Source organism: Colius striatus, chromosome 2, assembly GCF_028858725.1.
Source record: "Colius striatus isolate bColStr4 chromosome 2, bColStr4.1.hap1, whole genome shotgun sequence".
Classification (NCBI taxonomy): Eukaryota; Metazoa; Chordata; class Aves; order Coliiformes; family Coliidae; genus Colius; species Colius striatus.
This window is the reverse complement of record NC_084760.1, coordinates 18,945,296-18,970,520: the sequence shown is the minus strand read 5'-3', so window position 1 is coordinate 18,970,520 and position 25,225 is coordinate 18,945,296. Positions and strand designations below refer to the sequence as shown.

The 25,225-nt window shown below is 35.4% G+C and overlaps 1 protein-coding gene across 1 annotated transcript in view; it reads right to left on the bottom strand.

Annotated features, from left to right (window-relative positions):
- Nucleotides 1-25,225, bottom strand: part of EYS (eyes shut homolog) — a 900,402-nt gene that overhangs the window by 762,316 nt on the left and 112,861 nt on the right. Inside the window, exons 2-3 of the mRNA XM_061989098.1 lie at nt 2,513-3,367; nt 637-750 (exon numbers count right to left, since the gene is read on the bottom strand). Of these exons, the coding sequence (XP_061845082.1) occupies nt 637-750; nt 2,513-3,367 (969 nt within the window). The remainder of the gene's footprint in view (nt 1-636; nt 751-2,512; nt 3,368-25,225) is intronic.

Below are 25,225 nucleotides of genomic sequence, written 5' to 3'. Positions count from 1 at the left end.
CTGTGAGGTATAAGAATGAATAGCTTCTTAATATTGGCTGCTATCCTGATGCCCAAGAAAAAGTATTTACAATAGCATGATTTTAGACATTTTTTTTAATTCAAGTTTTTCTCACAAAAAACTTATTTGTCCAATATATCATAAGTAAATCTAGTAGTTTCTGACAGTTGGGTTTTTTTGGTTTTTTTTTTAACCAAGACACACAGCTAAATAATGAGATTATTTACTCAGTGATTTTTTTTTTCTTCTAAAATATTATGAATGCAGGTGTCATGATAGTTCTAAATAATCCACCAAGAGCTTCTGATCCTATCCATGTGAACACTGGAACTGAGAAACAGTGAGTTTCTGATTATAGGTCTTCCTTTGGAATACTGTAACTATGAGAAGGGTATCCATGATGAGAATTTAGTTATGAAAAATCTCTTCCATTTATACGGTTTTACTGTAGTACACAATTATTTTATAATTGTTGCATGGAAATCTGATAACTTGACAAAACCTATAAAAAATGGAGGAAATTGAAAACTGTTCAAAAATTATCTAAAATAATTGGTTTAACAGAATAAAAGTTCACACTGTTATTATAACAGAGGAAGCCACTATTATAAGACAGGAAACAAAGGTATTTCTTACCTTCAAATCCCTTGTCACATTCACAAAGAAAAGTGTTTGGAGTAACATTACTGCAGTTACCGTTGAAACATGTCTGTGGCTGGCACTGTCCAACTATTTCTGTACAGTTTTTACCTATTTAAAAGGAATAATGGAACTTTGAACTTTTTTGTTAATAAAATGTAAAATTTAAATGTAATATAAACCATTTACTAAGTAGATAAATGGACAAACAGGTACATGTGCCAATATTGGTCGCCAGTTTTCTTCAAAATTACTAAAGTTGTAAAGCAAGATAGATATTCAGCTACTGTAATATGAGCTACTGTGTTCAACCTCATGTGCCATATACACATATTCATGTTACAAATTCACATACAGTTTTAAATGCAGAAATGCTGTTAGTAGAGTATGTAGTATTTGTTTCTTTTTGACATGAATATAGCCTACAGTTTCTTCCAGCATTGTAAACAAAAAGTCTCCTATGGAGTCCAAACTCACTGAAGTTTTCTTAAAATGTAGCTTTCTGAAAATTACAATTCCACTTATAAATTGTTTATGTTATTACAGCATATTGGTCTAAATACTGGATAATTATGCTTACCACTTGAATTGTTGTTATGACATTATTCACACTTCAACAACTTTTCAGAATTTTAATAGACTTTTTTCCTTCCTTATTCTTGTGTAGTCACGTCTGTAATATATGATTGTTTAATCTGCTAGTTCGTCTTGTTTAAATATTGCCAATAGCACTCCCCTCTATAGGCTAATACAATCTTTTAAGCACTGTTTGTTGATAACATTAAGCACGTTGATTGCTTTGAACAGAATTGCTTATGAATTTCTCTGTTAATTTGAATTAAGGTAGTACCAGACACTTTTTTATATTCTTTCAAAGCATTTTACACAGTCTCCAGACATTATAAAACAGAAAACATACTCTATACCATCAATGTTTTACACTATTTTACTAAACTTTGAAAAATTTTAAAAGTATTTTTCTCATGACATTGATTTGTTCATACCTGTATGACTTCTATTTGCAAATGTATTAGTAACCAAATTATTATCCAGTTTAAAAGCAATTAAAATCAAATTACAGCAAACTTTATGCAACATAACCTTCATTTCTGTGTTCTATGAACCTTACTCATTCTTGACTCATCAGCTGCATTTCATAGCAGAAAATTGCTATTGGAAGAGCATAGAAGCACACTCCATCAAGGGAATATTGCTAAAATTCTTCTACATAAGTAGAGAAAGAGCAACAAAAATCCCTTTTGCAATGTGAATTGATGTTTCTGATATTTTCTAAAGGATTCCTGGACTCCATTGATCTGAATGCAGGAATACTATACTTGTAATTTCTTTCATCCTCTTTTCTTCCTCCATGAAACTGAGGTAAAGATTAGGTAATGTATCTAATCATACTGTACTCTCTGGTAATCCAATCTGAAATTCAGTTTCTTTTTCTCCAGTGGGAGAAAGTACTGCAATATTTCCCAAGCAGAATTAGGGGATTTTTTAATTTTTTTTTTTCTTTTTTACAGAACATAACAATCTTCAAGAAAAGAATGTTTTGTTTTGCTTCTTGTAACAAGCTTGAACTGCTGAACAAACGCAGTTACTTTTGTGAGTTCACTTGCATCTTACATTTAAGTAAAAAAGAAGCATAAGAACTTACTCTGTTTTTTCTCACAACGCACACATAAATATAAGCAAATGTCTTCAACTGACAGTCTCCTGTGCCTACATGCAAAAGTGCAGATGTGGTAGTGGTAATGGACACTCAATTTACACAAAAACATTGCTAATGTTAGTCTCACGGTTTTATTATCCATTATGAAAAAAATGTATCTATGTAACATTCATTCCTAGTTGAGAAAAGAAATACCTGAAAATTTTGAAGGACAGATGCATTCATAAGAATCTTCAGAAATTTCTGATTTCTCGGTGCAAGAAGCATTGTTGTGACAAGGTTTAGTGGAGCACATATCAAACTTCTGACAGAATCTTCCAGAATACTGTGAGAAACAATGGCAATGATATGCTTTATCCCAAACATGACTTAGACATTTGCCATGCCCAGAGCATAACGATGCGTTTGGAGACTGTTGGCAAAACTGCTGCTTCACAGTTACATTCAGACGAAGGCCCATGTTACATAATAGTGGGCCTCGTTTATGAAGCTCAGCAAAGTAATGAGTTCCAACACCAAGCCAATTAGGGTCAACTTGATGCAGCCCTCCTATCTGGCAAATAAAAATCAACTGTTTTTGAAGAAATCCAGCTTTAGGGCAGTTAATAAATTCTTCCTTGGAGACATTTAACAAATTCATTCCATAAGATTGAAATGATGGCTCAGAGGAGATGAAGAGACTATCACCTAGTTGAAGCTGTAAGGGGCATATCTGAGGAATGCTGAGATTTTGTTCTTCCATTTCCATTTTAATACTTTTATTCATATTCCAGCATTGGGTGTAGAAGTCTGAGCAGATATTTTCCTTTGGTGTCCATTTTATTACAGTAGGTTTTGGTTCCACTCGCCATTCAGCAGTCATTTGCCTCTCACATATTACCTGCCCATTTACAACACATAGCTGAAGAATGCATGCTAACATGCAAACTACTGGTGTCTTAGTCATTGTTTCACCTAGCAAATGGCAGTTGTCTTTCACAGTAGCTTCATTAATCAGTATAGCTTCAGAATATCTGTTCCTTAAGGTGCATGCGTATTTTCCATGGCAACCTAGGAATTCAGAGAAAAATAATTCTTTTTCACACAAAATACAGTTGAATTTCAAAGCCTCATTATAAAAATAGAAAATATAAACCAAAACAAAGTCTACATCTAGTTATACTAATTAGAAACTGGAGTATTTCCAATTAACTGGTCAGAGCTACATCACTGTAACAAAAATCAGATTTTTCTTCTTTCTATTATTGGTAAAGATTTGATTTTCATTTAGTATATTCCATTACATTGGAAATGATGAAAACATAATATGACGTTTAATACCTTAGAAACTATTAACAACTTTGAGTTAGGAGCAGTTGAATTTGGCTTAAATGTAAGGGTTTTGTCTCTCAATTTTATATTGCTTTTTTTTCCCTCAGTATATTTATCTTACATTTTAAGATTATGACCTCTAAACTCACAATTACAAATAAGAAAATTATTGTAAAGAATAAATTGTATCTTGAAATAGAAGCTGTTTAGTGAAAATAAACAAAAGTGTTTCTATTTTGAAATTAGATTGTTTACATTTTTACACAGGATATGGAATGACATATATCCATGCACATTTTTACACCCACATGCAACTGGTTTATCTCTAAAGTACATGTGAATTAAAATATTACTTTAATTACATCATTTAATTCAATATTCTTGTCTTTATGTATATCAAAAATATTTTTTCGTAATATGCTGAGTGATCAAAGTGGTACAGGAAAGACATTTTATGTGGAAAGGTTGAGTTGGAGAATATTAAATGATTCAGTGAGCCCTTGAAAATTGTAGGATGATGTCAAATAATAGTATTCTTTCTGTCCTATTGTCATCTAAATTAGGATGAAAACATAAAAAATTTAGCCATGTCCTATTAGTACATTGCAGTGTATGTGAATCTGTCCTAAAAATTTTTGTGCAGAAGAGCAACCGTCAAACAGTCTTTGAAGGTATCATAGAGATGTGGATATGACTAATACATAATAATAGCAGACTTGAGGCTTAGAATACTAAACTCTGAAAGGGTAGAAAACTAGACTTTGATAGTTCTCCCAGAATATTTTTTGTTTTAATTTTGTTACTGAATCTCAATTCTGTCTTCAATTAGTTTAAGTACTCTAACCTCCCAGTCCCATAGTCAGGCAAGTAGGCTAGTTTCTAATTTCTATCTCTATATTTCTAGCCCCAGGAAATAATTCCTTACTTTAAAAAAAAAAAAGAAAAAAAAAAAAAAGGCATGTATCTGCAAGAAAACTACTAGCTCTGTTACAGAATACTCATAGCCTTTCTGTTTTGAGGCCATTCCCATTCCCAGAATCTCATGATGTTCAATGATACCATTATGGAAAATGTGCTACCAAATGTGTAGTTTGGATCATTTCACAATTTTTTTCTTTTAAGATAGCAGTGTTGAACTATTATATCCATTAAAGATACTGTTACATTTGACACTAGTATCAGGTGTAAATGATACACTATGTATTACTCTTTATTTAGAAATCCCATATTCAACAATCCATTTTGTCCTGGTTTGAGCCAGGATAGAGTTAATTCCCGTGAGGAACCAGGAAAGGGCACAGCCTGAACAGCTGACCCAGGCTGGCCAGCAGGTATTCGATACCATCCTAACCGTCATGCCCAGGGTACAGGTGGGGGCTGGCCGGAATAAGCTCTTGCCCCGGAATAAGCTCTTCCGGGGGGCGCGGGCTCTCGGTCGCCGGTCGGGAGCGGTCGCTCACGTCGGGTCCCGGGTGGTGAGCAATTGTATCACTCACCAGTTTTCTTTGTAATATACCCTTGTCTTTGTTATAGTTGTTACTCTTCAATTTCCCCAGTAAACTGTTCTTATTTCAACTTACGCGGGCTCTTTTACTTTTTTTCCTCCCTCTCCGATCCCCTCAGCGTTCCGTCGAGAGGGGGAGGGGGAGGAGTCGCGGTTTTCTTCCCCTTTGCTCTGGCTGGGCAAAACCACGACACATTTTTACATATATTTTTCATAATGAGATTTTCCCTGGAGTTACTGAAATAGATGTTTATAAAGGGTTATTTTTCTTTATAGACACTTCAAAAAGAAAGCTTTTGCATGTCCAGTGCAGAAGAGTTCTTGCCCACTTATATTTTGCCTTTCCTGTAGTTATACATAGTTCAGGTATCATATACAGGCTTCATTTTTACTGGTGAAGAAAATATGCCTTGTATGGAATGAATCTTCTGAACTAATTTAAAAGAAGTAATCAGTAGTATTAGAACACTTGATATTCTGAGTTCACAAAAGTTATTATTAGTCTTCATGCAACCGAAAGACTGTCATGGAAGTACTAAGATTAATAATGTTAGGTAAAGAAATACAACTTGGAAAACCATTGGAAAAAACAGAGGAAGATAGAAAATAAATATCAAAAGAGAAAAAAAGAATATTTTTTTTTTAGCAATAAAACTGTTGTGGGTTTGTGAGGAGACGCTTTTGATTGGCAACTGGAGGAGGAGGCTGTAATGTAGACCTTGTAAAGGGGTCTCTGACTTTCCCCCAGTTCTTGGGTTCAGACCCACCTCCAGCCCAGCTTGGCCAATCTGGCACCTCTGCCATCACTATTTAAGGACAGGAATTTGAAGTGCTTGGGAGGAGGTGTAAGAGTGGTGCAAGATGGAGGTGACCATGCAAACACCACAGTCAGAGAAGGAGCAAGGAAGGGGGAGCACAAGACCAGAGACTCCTCTGCAACTCATGACGAGAAGGCAGACTGCCCCTGCAATCCATGAAGGGCAATGGCAGGACTGAGAGCCACCAGCAGCTCCGGATGAGTGCACCCAGACAGGCAGGAGACTGTGAGGAGACGGCCATTGTACAGGCTGTGCTGGAGGGCCTGTGGGCCACAGAGCAGACCCACGTGAGAGGCAGAGAGGAGCTGCAGCCTTTGGGATGAACACATGTTGGAGTGGCCTGTGCAGGGCTGTCAGGTGTGTGAGGGACCCTTAGGAGGAGTAGGGAGGATTAGTGAGGAGACCACCTGCCCTGAGGAGAGACAAACAACAGAAGTCATTGGAAATCCCCATTCCCTACCCTCCTGAGCCATTCACAGGGGGAAGAAAGAAAGACACCAGGATCAGGGCTCTGAGCCCAGGAAGAGGGGATAGATGGGAAGAAGGTGGTCTTAAGGGCTGGTTGTGCTCTTCATCATTGTACCACTCTGTGTTGTTTTCTGTTTGTTATGTTTTGGAGTTTTATGGTTATGCTTTAGTTGGTGGTGGATTAAATTATTTTCTGTTTTCTTCCCCAAGCTGAGTAGCCTGGTCTGTTTTGTCCAGGACCATAAGTGGTGGTACTTGAGTCTAATCGTGGTCTTTTGTCCCTGGATGGGCCTAAATCATGACAAAAACCAAGAGGAAAAGAGAGAGTAATATATTGAAGAGTACAAAAAGTAAAGAGCTATGCATGAAATAATTACAATATTAACATACATGACTTAGGAAGTCAGACAAGAAATTAAATATCTGTAAAATGCTGATGCCATATCATGAGACAAAATGATATCATGAAATAAAATTTGAAAGTGATTATGATAGCTATTTTATTTTAGATCTACATTAAGTAAGGAGAAAATTGGCCTGTTTTTATAATCACAGGTGCTTCCATGTCATTGATGAAGACCAATAAAAGCCCAAGATTGGGAGTCTTATGGACACACAGTAAGATACTTGAAGGAAATCTAAATCTGAGTTACATGAAGCTGGGTGAAAAGCAGCACAATGCTCTGTTTTGTACTAAAGGAGAACTAAGACAGAAAGTTTTCTACAAAACCCGAGGGAAGTAATTTCAAAGCAAATATGAATACCAAGTTATTTGCATTCCAGTTCAGTATTATGTTGTCTTTCCATTAGTAAGAGTTATGGAATATTAATGACATAAATAAGGTACATTTTAAGTAAGACTTGAAAAAAACCCACAGAAGATACTTTGGGAAAAAAAAAGAATCTATCAAAGAAGAGAAGAAACCAGGAATCTTATATCACCATGTCAGGACCAGGAATGAGCCTCCTCTTGCCACTTCCCCACATCTCACCCACACATTGCCAACTGCCTATGTGTGCTTGAGGTCAACTCAGGTAGGATGGGTATGACCATAGGCCAAACTTAGGTGAAAAAATCTGACAGGGGGATGGCAGAAGGGCTTACTAGGGCCCCCCACCTTGCTCAGGAGTGTAATTTAAGCTCAGGCTGTCACTCTTTGTCCCTGTCTGGGCTATGTTGCAAGTGAACTATCACCTCACCTTATATATAACTTACCTGAATACCTGCTTGGTCTCAGGATCTAGTTTCTCACTGTGGGCTTGCTTGGGAATCACTGGACTGTTGACTGGCTCTGAGTGCCATCTCCAGACATGCTCTGTGACTCCTGCATGGCTACTCTGGAAGTGATCCATGTCCCTGAAGCCACAGCCACTGTCCCCTCGCAGCACTCTTCCCTTTCAGAACAGCCCATATTTCCTTCTCCCCGGGACTGTGATATCATGCTCACTTTGTTTCTGATGCAAATTTAAGCATTACTTAGTATGTACATTTAATACAGGAAATGACATAAATTACAGTGCCTGCATAAATTCACTTCTACCCTCTGAATTTAACAGTATGCACTAGTTGTGTCAACACATCAAGTTGTCCTTTGTACCTTTTCATTTTTCATCAAAAATTAATAATTCTTTAGAAACTATGTATTATTTATGCCAATCTTAATTTGTTGCAAACAATCCTTTCCTTATTTATTATATATAATCCAAAACATACAGTGTTTTCTAATACAATTTTCTAGAATGTTGAACATGCTAGACTATGAATTTAGCTGCATTTCAAAATTCAGAATCCTTATTTCTACATTATACTATACAAAAGGAATGGTGGTGCAGCCAGCAATAAAATGACTAGGGCTTTCTGATGACTAGTCTTTCACTCAATTTACTTCATACAAGCAGACCCAAGTGTACATATGCCTGTTAAAGTACACTTCCTGCAGGAGAATAAGAAAGTAACATATTTTATGTAACTTAAATGCAAGAACTGTGTATAGAAGAATCAAAACACATTAGTCTCATCTCCCAGTTAAGTGCCCTACTACACTCTTTCTTAATGGCCATTGAAACTTATGTTCTGTTCAGTGTTATAATTTCTTTTCGAGAAGAGTTAAAAAGTGGATTCCACTTGAACTAGTTTTCCTTCTCATTGGTGACAGAAGATGACAGAAAGATGAAAGTTTCATGTTAGGGAGAGATGTTTTAAGGGACTGGTGAGTCAGGCACAGTAGGTAGCTGTGGACTTACAACTCTTGATGAATAGTCACAGACCTCTAAAGTGATGACAATACCTTCTAAGGACTGAAGCACACAGAGTTTGAGGCAAGCTAGAAAGTCATTGAGACGAGAGCAATCGATGATTTGCACAGTGCAATAAACAAGAGCTGTAATAAACCCTTTGTGTAAGTGTTCTTTCTTCCTTGATTTTATCTGTTAAACAGCTTATAATCGAACACACTGTTTGAATAAAATATGGATTCGGTTTTTGGCTTAAAACCTTGGGGAAGCTTGCTTGAACAGATAGTCTGTGCAGAGTATGTCTGTACAAAGTAAATCTACTTCTCCAGTTGTCAATATGCTTGATATAGCTTGGGTTACCGAGGCAGTAGCATTATATATTTGGCAAAAATTGTGGTCATGGTACAAACTATAAAAGAAAATGACATTTTTAGAAGTTTTTATCTCAGGGAAACCGGAAGATAATTTCACAAACCACTGAGAATGGCATTCCCTTAGTCTCACTGACTTAATACTGTTGAATTTCAAAGATTTGTTGCAATCACTGATGGTGCTTATGATGCTTGGGGGAAAAAAAACATTGTTAGAAATAATAAAAATGGAAATTGCTAAGTAACACACTGTGTTCTTGTGATAAAAGTCCTTTCTAATATTCCTTAAACTACATTCTAATTTACATAAATAATATTTAGTTCATTGCACTACAGTTGTATTAAAAGAGAATGTGGCTGATTTTAAATGTGTTCTGTCCTTTAACGCTACTGCACTTGACAACACAAGCTTTACAATGGACAAGAAGCTTCAAAATGGACAAGAAGCTTCAAGTCCCTTAATATTTGTAACACAATCACAGAACAAAGTCATGAAAGTGACCAAAAGTGATGATGATAAAGAGCACTGACATTCATCTAAACATGTATGGAGTGTTTACTTCAGTTACATTCCTTCAAACGGCTTCCCTGATTAGTGGTATATGAAGAGTGAAACAAAAACAGATGAGTTACACCGGGATACATATTTCTCTTACTCATCATCATGTTACCTTTCTGTTTGATGTTCAAACTTCAAAAATATTTACTCAAGCCAGTAAAGCATATGCAAACTTTTTAAACTTGGAAATGAAATATTCAAGAAGAATGAGTTAAAAGTATGATGGCCAGCATAAAACTGTAAGAGGAATCTAAACACAAAGTAAAATCTTAGCTTTATTTACTTAATGTGTTCAGAATTAAAATGCAGGTAAGATGCCAAAGCCAACAATATTAGTTTTCTGCCACTGACCTCTGGGTCTACTGCTAGATTTGCCTTGAGGTTTCTGCTTCTCTGCAGTTCCTGTTGTATTTCCACTGCTGTCCAGGTAATATCATTTGCGTTGGTGATTTTATTGTTCAATGTGGAAACAACTAGTTTCATTAGAAAATACTTAGAAAGACACACTAGGTTTGCCTTCTGTGTTCCTGTTTTAAAACAGTTTGCCATGATTAATATTCATATATTGTGATTCATGAATGAGATGTTAGTGCTTTGAAAAGACTTTTTTTTTTTTTCATTATAGTTTCTATGTATCATAAATAGATAAGTATTGGAATGTCATCTATAAATCCTGATTGGAGAAGTGAGAAAGTCAGCTAATCATTCTTCATTCTTTTTATTTCCTTTCAAGAATTTGCCTATCCAACATAATTGAATGTTATATGCTAATTTTTCTTTTTGGAAAAGTTATTGGAATTTTCTCAGGAAAATAATACTTCTTTTCTGTAAAAGCTAAACAATGAAAGAGTTTGAGATCAAAGTACTGCTAATGTAATTAAATTAGCTGTGGTTGACATAATATAACAAATTAAATAACACGTGAAGTATCTAACACTCATCTCGTTGGAATCTTTACATTAGCTTAATTGTATTTGAATTGAGACCTCTGTGAATATAGAAAGCTATCGAAAAAAAGGATCATGCAGAAACGAGCACTGTATCAGTTAGACCTTGAGTGATAGTATTTCTCAGTTGAATAGAAGATTATTATATAATGAAAAATTCTAAGTGTAAAACTATTTCTATGTGACCAATAATGTCTGATTTTTTATTAAATCTGACTCTCAGTGTATTTTTAGCTCTGTTTTATATTGCTATGAACTAATTTTAAAAGTTAAACAGATGTTCTACTTTCAATAAATGATTTCAATGTTTTTCATTCTTCAGTTGAAGTTAACATTTTACTGTACAATGTAGATGCAGTTGGATAGTTGATTGTAATTTGTGTTTAAAAGCCTAAAACTTTCATAGATATGTTCCCAACACTGTTTAGTAGTTATTCCAATAGCTACACTTCGAAAAATCCATTTCAAATACCATACAGTTTCTTACAAATAAAAAACAATTACAGAGATTTCACAAATATTTTTTTCTTTTGATCTTGTTTCTAGGATTTTTTGATACATTTTTCTTTTCTGCTAGAAAAATTGGCATATTTTTAGATTTAGAAAGTAGTCACTAAGACAACTTGTACTGAATTAGGATCAACTGTATAGTAAATACTAAGTAGACGTATTCTTAGGAATCTCAATCTTGTATATCTTTTACATCTTCAGCATTCAAATTTTAGAACCATAGTAATAACATAAGCCTGTGGGGGTGAGCAAATTCATTTTTGATGCACTAGATACCCAGATCTGAAAATGAATTTTAAATCTGTCATCACCTTTTTTCCATTTCTTTGAGGTTTTTTTATTTTCTATAACTGGTATTTTCCTATACTGATTTTTTTTTTATTGTAAGGTGCACTTACAGAAACCTTTTCATTAAGATAAAAAACACACTTCTGAAACCAACTTCAGATGGTCCTGTCTTAGTTTACTTAACTTCACATAACACAAAAATCTCAAAACAACTGAATCTTCAGATGAAACAAACTGGAAATAAACACTTCAAGAATGTACCTAGTGTACTTCAGCAATTAATGGATGTTGATCCATATATGTAGGGCTAGATGTGTAGGGCTAGTTGGCAATCAAACACCCAAAAGAACAACAACAAAAAAAAGAATGTAAAGTAGCAGTGGCAAGTAGTTTCACTGTTTCACTTGAAAAATCCTCTTTTTGCTCCATGCTGCTATAAAATGTAGATATGTCTGTGAGTTAAATGTGAACTAAAATAGAACTAATTTCCAAAACTATTCAAGAGTTAAACTCTGTTGTGTTCAACAGAACTGTTCCCTAATTAGAGCAAAGGAACAAAGTCCAATCTGCCTGAAAACTAGAATATATCTGAAAAGAAAATTCATTTTTCCAACTCAAGATGATTTAGGTCTAGTGAATTGACCTCAATACTGTGTTAGAGAAAGTATTAACCTGATTTACTCGTTCTTAAGGAACCATATTAGTCAAGTATTGCTTGACTATTACAGTCTATTGTAACTATAATTGAGAACAGAATAAAGAACATTATTGGAGACTGCTAGATGTCCTACTTAACTGAAAAATGAATCAGCATAGGAACAAGCTAGATGTTAAATGAAGGCGTAACTCTCTTTTGAATAGTTATCAAAGTATTCAGAACGAATTGCAAGAGTTCAGTTTTATTTAAGTCTTTTGTTTGTATTTTTTTTTTTAAACTCTATAATGCATTTTTTCCATAATAAAATAGCCACTTATTCTACTAAACAGTTTAAAAAAAGTCCAAAACAAAACCACAGGATAGGAGTTGTTAGTAATATCAAAGAATCAAACAGTATTATTTAACATATGGTAGGAAGTAAAAAATGTAAAATATAATAGCAACATCTATAGTAGTAACCAAGTATCAGTTTATCAAATCTGCAAGTAAGAAAGATATATTGTTCTATACTGTTAAACTGTTAGGTTGTTTCTTGAAGCTGTTGTAGTCATTACCAACTTGTATTTTAACAGTCAGTTCTCAAGCAGAATTTGTGAGATGTCAGGCCAAGGATAATTTCCAAGAGGCGATCAGAGTACAGGGACATGTCCTGCAGGCTAAGAAAATCTGATAGCTTGGATAAGTCAGACAATCCCATTAAGCCTCAAAACTAAACAACAGGCTCTGGAAATAATCAGTTACTAGAAAAAGTCTTCAGACCTTTAATGTAGGGTATGATTATACTATTTCAGAGACTTGTGAAGCACAAGAGAAAAGATAATATCTGCTTGAAAAAATAATTGCCTAGAACATATGATCCAGAATACATATCCAGAATATGCTTGCTGTTTTACTAGTATTTTGAAATATATTATATTATAAAAACAAAATCATTGGACATGTGAATAACGACATTAAATGAAATTGTATGACTCATGGTATTAAAAGGTCAGTTCAGTTGTGGTGTGTTTTTCTTAGTCCTAGACATCACAATCTCAGATTTATCAACTGCATTTTTCTTCTAAATGTTCTATAGCTACCAAACATGCCTTAACTACACATGCAACATGCAATTACAGATCTTTAAAAACATTTAGGTTGACATAGCCATGAGGTGTCATTCCTAGCACAATGTGTAAATAGAATTGTAAAATCACAAAATCATTCAGGTTGGAAAAGACTTTTAAGATCATCAAGGCCAACCACTAACCACTAACCTCGACTGGCTTGAGAGTTGGGCAGAGAGGAACCTCATGAGGTTCAACAAGGACAAGTGCAGAGTCCTGCATCTGGGAAGGAACAACCCCCTGCACCAGTACAGGCTGGGGGTCGAAATGCTGAAGAGCAGCTCTGCAGAGAGAGACCTGGGAGTCCTGATTGATAAGCTAAATATGAGCCAGCAATGTGGCCTCGTGGCCAAGAAGGCCAATGGCATCCTGGGATGCATCAAGAAGAGTGTGGCCTGCAGGTCAAGGGAGGTTCTTCTCCCCCTCTGCTCTCCCCTGGTGAGGCCTCATCTGGAGTCCTGTGTCTGGTTCTGGGCTCCTCAGCTCAAGAGGGACAGGGAAGTGCTGGAGAGAGTCCAGCGCAGGGCCACCAAGATGATCAGGGGACTGGAACATCTTTCATATGAGGAAAGGCTGTGGGAACTGGTACTTTTTAGTCTGGACAAGACGAGATTGAAGGGAGATCTTATTGACATTTATAAATATCTAAAGGATAGGTGTCAGGAGATTGAGACATCCTTTTTTTCTATTGTATCTAGCAACAGGACAAGGGATAATGGGATGAAGCTGGAACACAAAAAGTTCCACTTAAATATAAAAAAAAAGTATTTTACTGTGAGGGTGATGGAGCAGTGGTACAGGCTGCCCAGAGGGGTTGTGGAGTCTCCTTCCTTGGAGGTCTTCAAGACCCTCCTGGACATGTTCCTATGCGACCTGATCTAGATGGACCTGCCTCTGCATGGGAGTTGGAGTAGATGATCTCTAAAGATCCCTTCCAACCCCTACCATTCTATGATTCTATGAAATAATCCTCAAATACTGATGGTGAGGCAAAAATCCCTTTAGATAGGGGGAAAAAAAAAGTGTCAACACTTATCTCCAGATTATCATTATAAATAATGATCACAATGAGTTATCTTTTGCTACCATAAATGTCTTAGTATTCCCAGAGCGGTATTCAAACTCTCTACTTTTGAGGAAGCAGGGATCTTTTCACCTATTTCAATTGTAGAAAAACACTATAGAACAGAAAGTTTTGTAAAACTCTGGTGCTTAATTTAATTGCCTGAAAAGATCTGATTTGGACTTCAAGCTGTTTTTATTCAAGTGGTGATTTTATTCAATGTTACTTGTGTTACTAGTCAAAGCAGCAATGCTTTCTGTCTCAGAGCAAAAGGTTACTGATGCATCAAAATTAATTTACACTGGTGTCTGTACTTTGGTTTTCTTTTCTTTAAACCAGTTTGTTTCAATGGTATATTTTTGATGGGTAAAATGCTTATATTTTACTCAGACTCTCATCATGATCTCAGAACATTAATTTCTCACACAAATGTGAGACATTTCTTGCTGTTCTCCTGATCATTCATGAAAGAAATGCATGTGCCAGCTTAGATTTCACTTCTGAGAGAAGCCTGTAGAATGTAGTTGTCAGAGAAATGCAGAAACTGGTTCAGTGCTTCCTGCTGTGAGCATTTCATTTTTCCCAGTAGGCTTTGGTAAAACTCATCAGAGATCAGGGAAAAAAAATAAAACAATAACAAAACTCAAAGCAAAGCAAAATCTAACCCTTAGAAGATCTGACAAAGACAATGAAATCTCTCAAGAACTTCTAAACCTAGAAACTGATTGAATGCTGCTGACCTCAAATCATTTACAGCTTTGAAACAGATACACTTTTCATTTTTTTCAGCAGTTTGACGGTTTTGTATTTCTAGGAGAATTAGAATGAAATATCTGTAAGTTACAGTTGATCAGACAAATAGAAAAGGGTTTTTTCAACAGCATTACTAACATTCATTGTGTAATTGAACAGTATTCTGTAACTGAATGGTATACCCTTTCCTGTGGTCCTGTAGTTCTCATAGGTTTTTGGACTAAAAAAACTACATCATTCTCTCTAGGAAAGTTAAAAAAAAAACCAAAACAAACCAAAACCAAGAAACCCTGTCAATATTTCCTTCAGTCTCTGAGGCCTCCTCCCTATTCTTTTCCAGAACTTCTTGGCTCTGTTCATTCTTGATGACATTGCTTACTGAGGTTTTTGCTCACCACCTGTATTGCAGTAGTTTTTCAAAAGCTCATGCTTAGTTGAAATGAGACAAAGCATCATTTTTTACTTATTAATCAGGACTCCCAGGTCTCTCTCTGCAGAGCTGCTCTTCAGCAGTTCGACCCCCAGCCTGTACTGGTGCAGGGGGTTGTTCCTTCCCAGATGCAGGACTCTGCACTTGTCCTTGCTGAACCTCATGAGGTTCCTCTCTGCCCAATTCTCAAGCCAGTCGAGATCCCACTGAATGGCCGCACAGACTTCTGGGGAATCAGCCAGTCCTCCCAGTTTGGTGTCATCAGGGAACTTGTTGAGGGTACACTCTGTCCCCTCATCCAGGTCGTTGAAGATGTTGAACAGGACTGGCCCCAGAATCCATCCCTGTGGAACTCCACTGGCCACAGGCCTCCAACTTGATTCTGTGCCATTGATCACGACCCTCTGGGCTCTGTCATTCAGACAACTCTCAATCCACCTCACTGTCCACTCATTCAACTCACATTGCTTGAGCTTTCTGATGAGGATGTATGGACAACAGTGTCAAAAGCCTTGCTAAAGTCAAAGTAGATGACATCTGCTGCTCTCCCCTCATCTAGCCAGCCGGTTATACACCCATAGAAGGATATCAGGCTGGTCAAAGAGGATTTCCCAAGAAGGCTCAGAGGAAATGGGAAAAGCTGATGTGCTTATGAAGTTTAGAAAAAAACATGGACTTTTGTTTTAGATGAACAGCTGCCAACAGTTGAGTGGATCAACTCATGGTGTAATTGTTTCTCCCTGAGTTCATTGAAAGTATGAACATCTTCCTGAGTTAACAATACTAGCACAGGAAATGTGAATACATGGTTAAATGCAATAGCTCATAAATCCAATTGCACGTATACAACCCAGACAAGTAGTAAAATAATCTTGAAGAGAGCAAGGAGTTTGATCAAGTTTCAATACAGATTTTCTTTCTTAGTGCCTGAAGACACACAGCATTGTGACAGGGAGTGTATTATAGACACCAGTAACAGAGATTACATTGATATTGTGATTCAACATCATACTGTAATTTTTGCTGTATTTTGATAGGTTTAACTTACATTTGATTGTGTTATAGAGTATATTTTTTATATCTATGATAAATCAAAACTCCCATGTGATATCAAGTTTATTTAAATAAATATATTTAATAACAAACATTACAGTTTCCACATGTAGATTTTCTAAAATTATCTGGTGAGAAAGTATTGGACTCTGACAGTGGCTTACCTGAAAATATACTCAACTCTATCATTCAATATTGTTTAAATGAAGCCTTCTCATTTTGATCTGTCTTAATAGAAGCATGATACATATTTCACTAAAAGGCTTGAAAATATCTAAATTAAGATTTTAACTTAAGACAGAAAAATACTTGAGATGTAACCATTGCACAGAATTGCCATTTCATTCTTACATTTTTTTTCTAACTTACTTTGTGCCTTCTCTGTGTCATTACTGTTATTAATTGGTACTCAGTAAATGTCACGTATATTATTCCTATAGCTAATAAAGATTCTTGCACATTGGCTTGCACAAACATAGAAGCAAAATACTTACTCCATGGATGTTCACAGACTCAGTCTGCAAATTGCAAAAAGGTTAGGGAAAAAATTTATAGCAGGGTCAGAAATATGTTGACTTTTCTGGAAAGTCATTAAAAATGCATTTATCTTCAGAACCTCAGACCTTCTGATCTCCTCACCCCCACTCCAACACCTCTGCTTTATTCCTTTACACTTTTCCATTTGGCACATCTTACCTCTCAAAAGATCTTTGTATTCTCACCATATAGTAGTTAAAAGCCTCTTTTAATTTCCTCACTATATCTTACTCATTTCTCCCATTTGTAGCTGTAATAGCCTTCTGAGAGGGGTATTTTCTTGAGTTGCACATCTGTTATTACTCTGTACCGAGGCCTGTCTTGTGAATGCATCTTTCAACTTTCTTTTGTGGATATACTGCGTCATTACAAAAGGATACATTTAAAACTGTTGAAGGTTTGACTTCTAAGCCATGAAAGCAAGACCTGTCAGAATTAAAGTGGTCTGACATTGGCCTCAGTATAAATCCAATTCCATAAGTAATCCTCTTAAACTAGTTCCTTTTTCCATGATCATATCTTTAGTTTAAATAGATAATTACTATAATCTGTTGAGGGGTAGAAGTACATTAAATTTAATAATTTCAAATTTATACTGAAATTATGCATATAGACACAGGAAAGGAGAAACAAGAGCAATGACCTCATCAAGTAATGCAGAGACATCTCACATTATTTGTCATAGGTTGACTGCAGTGTAGAACACTTTGAGCAGAAATCTGTCAGTCTCTAGAATTAATTGAAAAATGTAGGCTTCCTAGAGACAAAAGCCAAATATTTTTCTGTAAGTTATGATTATTTACATACTTTCTCACCATTTATAAGCAGGACTGGTAAAAAAATAACTAGTTTTGATTATTTTAAGACACTTGGAGGAGAATCTTCTCTAATAAATTTTGATGTGTTTTTTACTGTTCTAGTTTCAGCTAGGAAGCAGTTAATTTTCTTATAAGTACTTGGTTTTGGATTTCGTGTGAGAATAATATTGATAAAACACTGATGTTTTAGTTGTTCTAAGTAGCATTATTTTAAGTAAAGGACTGTTCAGTTTCCCATGCTCTGCCAGTGAGGAAGTATACAAGAAGATGGAAGGGAACATGGCCAGAACAGCTCACTTGAACTAGTCACAGGACTGTTTTGTACCATAGAACATCACACTCAGTATATAAACTTTGGGAGCTGTCAGGGAGAGGCAGATCACTGCTCAGGCATTGGTGAAAAGGTGCAAAGCAATTGCATTGGGCATCATCGTCTTCTCTTTGATTTTTTCTTTTTAATTACTTTTACTATTATTATATATTTCAGTCATTACAGTTATTAAACTGCTATTATCTTAACCATTGTGGGGTTTTTTTTCTGATTCTCACCTCCATCCGACTAGGAGAGAGAGGACTGATCAAGTGGCTGAATGGTGTCAAATATCTGAAACAAAATATTTTAAAAGTTGTACATGTTTTATTTTGATCTATTATTCAAATGAAAAAACAACCACCAAACAACCCTTGTTTTCTAAATTTCAAATAATGAAAAACTTTTCCTAGGACCCTGCATGCATCCCTTTTTTACTAGTGTATTCATAAATTTGTTGTAGAATTTTAATCAGCATCTTACCTCTACACAGCCAATGCTAAGCTGAATAAATTGAGAAATGCTGGATTTTTACATTTATCTGTCTGTCACTTAATATTTTTTCCAAAGTTTTTGTGTCGGATTTTTTTCTAATCTAACTCAAATTCATATGTGTTTTTTACTTTCTGCATATTTAAGTATAGAAACAATTCATATGGCTTCCAGTTTCCTTCTTTTCAGTGTTTACTTTGCCTTGACATAACATCCCATCTTTGTATATTAGAAACCAGGTATTCTTTCCAAAAGTAAATGAATCATGCTGACTTTGAAACAGAAGTTTGGTAATTTAATATTGAAATGACAAAAAAAAAACCCCCAACCAAACAAAAAAAAAAACAAGTCTCATGAAGTCATTCAATTTATTAGTACAGTACATGGAGTCTGTATCTCCAAAATCTCCTATGTCATAAAAATCTTCCTGACCTCTCTGGTAATTATTATGTTCTCCCTTTCCTTATTGTGATATTTTCCTTTCCTTCATCTCATCAATATACATATTTTTCAGAGGTATCATGAAGGACTGTCACAAATCTTTCAAATAGAACTTTTTTCTTTCCTAGATAGTTTTACTTACTCCTATTTCGTAATCTGAATGAGTAAACAAATAAGAATGCATGAAAGAACTGTGTCCAGTTCTGGGCTCCTCAACTCAAGAGGGACAGAGAACTTCTGGAGAGAGTCCAGCACAGGGCCACCAAGATGATCAGGGGTATGGAACATCTTTCATACAAGGAAAGGCTGTGGGAACTGGGGCTGTTTAGTCTAGAGAAGAGGAGACGGAGAGGAGATCTTTTTAATATATATAAATATCTAAAGGGTGGGTGTCAGGAAGTTGGGACATCCCTTTTTTCTATAGTAGCTAGCAACAGGACAAGGGGTAATGAGATGAAGCTGGAACACAAAAAGTTCCACTTAAATGTAAGAAAAAACTATTTCACTGTGAGGGTGATGGAGCCCTGGCACAGGCTGCCCAGAGGGGTTGTGGAGTCTCCTTCCTTGGAGGTCTTCAAAACCCACCTGGACACGTTCCTATGTGACTTGATCTAGGTTAACCTGCTTCTGCAGGGGGGTTGGAGTAGATGATCTCTAAAAGTCCCTTCCAATCCCTACCATTCTATGATTCTATGAAAGCAACCTCAGTAGAGTATCTTTGAACATTGGTTTTGAAACCTACTTACCTCCCCTAAGTTGTCCTTAGACAAAACCACAGATATTCATAAATTACAAAAACTTACCATACCATTCTTACATTCAATTGTGTATCAAATACATCCCACCACAAAACCCCAATATAATGTGGTAGGTTTTCCTATATTTACCAAATAGTGCAGCAAATGAATTCTGTGTGAATAAAACTCAGAGATTTGAATATAAGAAATTTTGGTGAGGTGATGAGAAAGATAGGAACTAATTATTTTTTAAAATTAATAATAACAAAAAAAAGTCTTTTCATTTAAAAAAAAAATTTCTCAGCCCAATATATCTTGTAGTGTGCAACATTTAGGACTATTTCTTTACTGGATAGATTCCCATCTACAAATCTAGTACCACCAATGTCAAAACACTATATTCTGGCTGAGTGAAATATGGTAGAAAGTATAATCTTTACAGTAAAAGTCACTTTCCCATGAACATGTGAAGGAGTGCTAATGATGCCACATACAATCACTGTAAAAGATATTTACAGAGGTAAGTTATACCCTTTAGGAAAATGAGATTTGATTATTCAAGCATTTCAGGTGATGATCATGAGAATAGTTAATGAACTTGAAAAGAGGTGTTAACTCCTGAGACAATTTCCCAGTGACTGGGAGGTAATGATACATACTTGCAGAAGCTATTGTGATGTGACAGAGCAAAAGGAGAGTCAATTAAACTAATTATCAGAAATGTTACTATATGTTGCTGTATTATAAATACAAGCTGCTCAAAAGGTAGATTTTCTATTTTCTAGTCTATAAAATAATACATATCTGATCGTTCCTCATCCAAGCAAATAATCATTACGGGAGATAAATTATTTTGTTAATAAAACACAGATATCAAAGTATTGTGATTTCAAGAATAATGCTGATTTCTTAAGTAGTCCAGACTAACCATGAAGACATCTGTGGCTGTCCAAAATTTTCAGGAATTCAAAATTGCTGTTTATCAGAATCTTATCATTCATAAAATTGTCATTTTAAAAAATAAAAATAATGTAGTCCAGAAGCATCATCTATGTAATATTAGTTCCACAACCAATTGCATTGTTAAAAGTAGTAGGCCAGGTAAAACATAACACAATACCCATAATTTTAATCTAGATATAGCACCATCTCTGTCATGCAAGAAATAGTGCAAGTACAGTAGATATTACTGAATGAAAAAGTAATAACCACTGACCCTTAGGTTCTTTGGATTTTTAGAGAATAATAAAATTGAGAAGTGTAAAAACACTACCATTCATATGAGCCAGTACCTTGATCCACAGTTATTTCATTTTATATTTATGATAGAGCCTTTCATCCTAGATATCTTTATCTACAATTTTTGTATGATAGACCTGAAAAGAATAAAGTATTGCACTTTCATACCAAGAGTTTAACATGGTTTCATTTGTTATAAAAGGATAATTAGCCACAAATACAGTAACCAGATAAAAATAAATGAAGTCTCCTAAACCTGAAATTAAACTATTTACATAATTATATGGAATATCACTTCCAAAATTCTTTTGCAAAGTGTTTTTTCATTAAAATATTTTTTATTGTTAATATTGAAAAGTATATGTGTATATACAGGGAAGGAACAACCCCATACAAAAGTACAAGCTGGGGCTCGAACTGCTGAAGAGCAGCTCTACAGAGAGAGACATGGGAGTCCTGATTGAGAATAAGCTAAACATGAGCCAGCAATGTGGCCTCGTGGCCAAGAAGGCCAATGGCATCCTGGGATGCATCAAGAAGAGTGTGGCCTGCAGGTCAAGGGAGGTTCTTCTCCCCCTCTACTCTCCCCTGGTGAGGCCTCATCTGGAGTCCTGTGTCCAGTTCTGGGCTTTTCAGCTCAAGAGGAACAGAAAATTTCTGGAGAGAGGCCAGTGCAGGGCCACCAAGATGATCAGGGGTATGGAACATCTTTCATATGAGGAAAGGCTGTGGGAACTGGGGCTGTTTAGTCTGGAGAAGAGGAGATTGAAGGGTGATCTTATTAACATTTATAAATATCTAAAGGGTGGGTGTCAGGAGGTTGGGACATCCCTTTTTTCTACAGTAGCTATGAACAGGACAAGGGGTAATGGGATGAAGCTGGAACACAAAACGTTCCACTTAAATATAAGAAAAAACTATTTCACTGTGAGGGTGAGGGAGCCCTGGCACAGGCTGCCCAGAGGGGCTGTGGAGTCTCCTTCCTTGGAGGTCTTCAAGACCCACCTTGGACATGTTCCTATGCAACCTGATCTAGGTAGACCTGCTCCTGCAGGAGGATTGGACTAGACGATCTCTAAAGGTCCCTTCCAACCCCTACCATTCTATGATTCTATGAAATATATGCAAGTTAGAAGATAAAGATGTTGCATGAACTTGGAAGACATTAATTCTGAAATCACCTGAGAGTACCCCAACATATCTTTTAGGTTACATACAGTTAATTCAGATCTTAAATAACTCTGTTCATCTTCAGTCTGCATTTATGGAATTAAACTGAATAAAGAGTCTTTGATAAACATTTTGGTTTTCTGTGGTGACAGGCTTCCTGACCTCTTTAACTATGCAACTGAAGGAAATCTAATGTTGAAAACAGGAGTAAAATTGTAATTGTTTTGCAGTTCTCCTTAATACTATACTATATCACAGAAAACATAGAAATTGAGTAAGTTCGTTACAAAGAAAGAACTTAATTTGTTGCATTTAATCCATGTAGTTACAAGTTTTAACTTCAACAGGCTATATCCAGCTTGGGGAATGAAAACTGGTATCCAGGTCCAATGCAGACCTAAAATACACATGGTATGAATATTTTAAAGTACTTTCTTTTAACATGCAAAGAAAAACAAGGCTTACAAGGAGAAAAAAAAAAATCCCTCAAACAAAACAACAGCACAACATACACCAATGAAAAGTGTATGTAAAGTAAAAACCAAAAATTCTGATTTCATTAATGACGGTGAAAATTTGAAACTGGAATGTATTCTCAGCAGTTTCAGGAAATGCTTTGTCACCAGCTATTTAAGTTATGAATAATCAAATTAAAGAGCATGGAAAAAAATCTACATTATCTAGAAACTAACAGATGGCAACAGTACAAAATGTTCTCCCTTTATAGCAGAAATGTCACGCTTTAAATTCATACTAGTATCATCACTATAAACATAGATGCAGCTCTCATGTCCTTGTAGAGGTATACATTCCTGTGTCTCCTAGGTTGTCTTCTCTGAAGTTCTTTCTCAGTCGTGTAGGAAAATAACAATATTAGAAGAATGAAGGCAAAGCAATTGTGTACCAGCTCCTTCTTCAAGGCTGCTAGCAGAGTTCAATTGTCAAAGTGGTGCAAAAGCAAAGCCAAACAAAGTAACACTGAGATAAAGATCATGGCAACTGCATGCAGATGCTGTAGAGATTGTCTGCCAAAGAAATTTGTTAAGTGGGAATATAATATGGAAGGGAAAACGGCTCAGACAAGCAGGATGGCAATTAACCATCCTGTCCAAGACTTGTTAATAAAGACATTCAAAGGAGACGTGGTATAGCTTTTTCTAGAATCCAGAGATACCGATTACCTGGGGTTTTTTTTGTTCAGATCTCCCTTTCTTTTCCTGTTATGCTGAGCTGGGGTGTATGTCTACCATTGGATAATTTTAAATTAAAGTTACATCTTGTCCAGAAAATACTACTGTTCTTTTCCTATTTCTAAATTTCTCACCTTTACAGGATGTCATGTTACCTAATGAAATCACAGTTTGCTCCAAAATGAGGAGGGACAGCATCTTCAAAACATTGCATATTGTATTCATACATATATTCTATAACATAACAATAAAATTTTTTTATAGTTGCACTCTCAATGTGCAAGACATATCTGCATTTGTAAGCTAATCCCTATCATTAGGATCTTTACGTTCTAAAGACAGAGAAGAAATAAATGGAAAAATTACAAAAAAAAATTAAAAAGGATAGGATTAAAAATAAAGATAAACTTATTAGGTTAGATGCCTCCAAGCTTATGGAATCAGAGAAATGAGTTCTTAGAGGCATGAAGTACAATCAGAGTAAGGGCCTTGTATACAAGCTGCAGGATCTAATGCAATGCACAAGGAGTCATGTGAGTGAAGGCTCCAGGAGATTCTGTGAGAAACTGACAAACAGGCAGTCATGGATGGAAATCTTAGAGCTGAAGATGGGAAATCTTTACACGTGGCTGAGCAAGAATAAACTTTGCTATGAAAAAAACCCCAAAACTGACAGAATCTGTTTTAAAATATTTTTCTTTCATAAACAACAGTTAAGAAAAATTAGCAAAATTAGTATTGGGAAAAAAATATGAGGAACATAAGTCTTGAACTGGAATGTAATAAGAAATAGTCTTATTTTATTAATAGTAATATTGTTTGTCTGATTTGCTAATACTTTTCTATGCTAATTTTACTTTCCTAAAAGCTTGATAAGGAAAACCACACAATTTAAAGGAAAAAATGCTGTTCAAAAAGCATTCATCACAATTTAAACATAAATTTTGCGTTTGAAAATAAACATACAATGAGAGACTGCTTTGAAAAATTAGGTGAAGATTTTAGTTAGCTATTTTTGCAAGCTTGAAGTAGATTTGGTTTAGTGTTTGGATCTAAGTACCAAGCCTAGAAAATTTATTTTAACATCCTCAGATTATCTTGTAAATTATTTGACAGACTTGATTATGTACCGATCTGATACATACTATAATTTTGGGATTCTCCTTTTTTAATATAAAATTTTAATTTAAAAAGGCATTTTGTCATAGAACTTTCTGAATGGACTTCCTGTCCATTTTAACATACAAATGAAGTGTTATTAGAATAGTTTGTGTATTAAATATTTTATAATCTTTTTATCTTACTGAATTCTAGCCAAACATAATAACAAGAAGTTATTATCAGGTAATGGTACATAGTAGATTTTAGGAGGTTCATGGATCTCATTTCAAGAGCACCTGCTGAAGCCTCCTGAGGTAGCATCTGCTGAAGTACCTTACTGAAGGGTGCAGTTTAAAGCCAAATAATAATTAATTTGTTTATTCAAAAAAGTATTTTGTTTTCATGTTCTACACTACTTAGCTGCTTATTTCTGTCTTCAGAAATAAACTAAGCATCCGATTTGCAGTTATTTCCTATCAACTGCCTCTCCGCCACTGAAAAAATCCCAGTAAAACCACACTTACATTGATATGCCTGAATGAAATCATACTCAGCTGATTGTTTCTTTTGATTATCTAAATGCAGAAGCCACATCACTTTTTCTAACTTGGCCAAGATACACTCTGATGAAGAATCAGACAGTCAAGATAAATATTGTGATTTTCACAGAAGATACTGGGTTAGACTAGTGACAATGTCTTATAAAAAAAATCCATGTAAGTGCTAATTGGCATAAAGGGCAAGGTATTGGTAGCAGGGGTAGAGGAGAGGATATGCAGGGGTGACCTCTGTAGAAGGA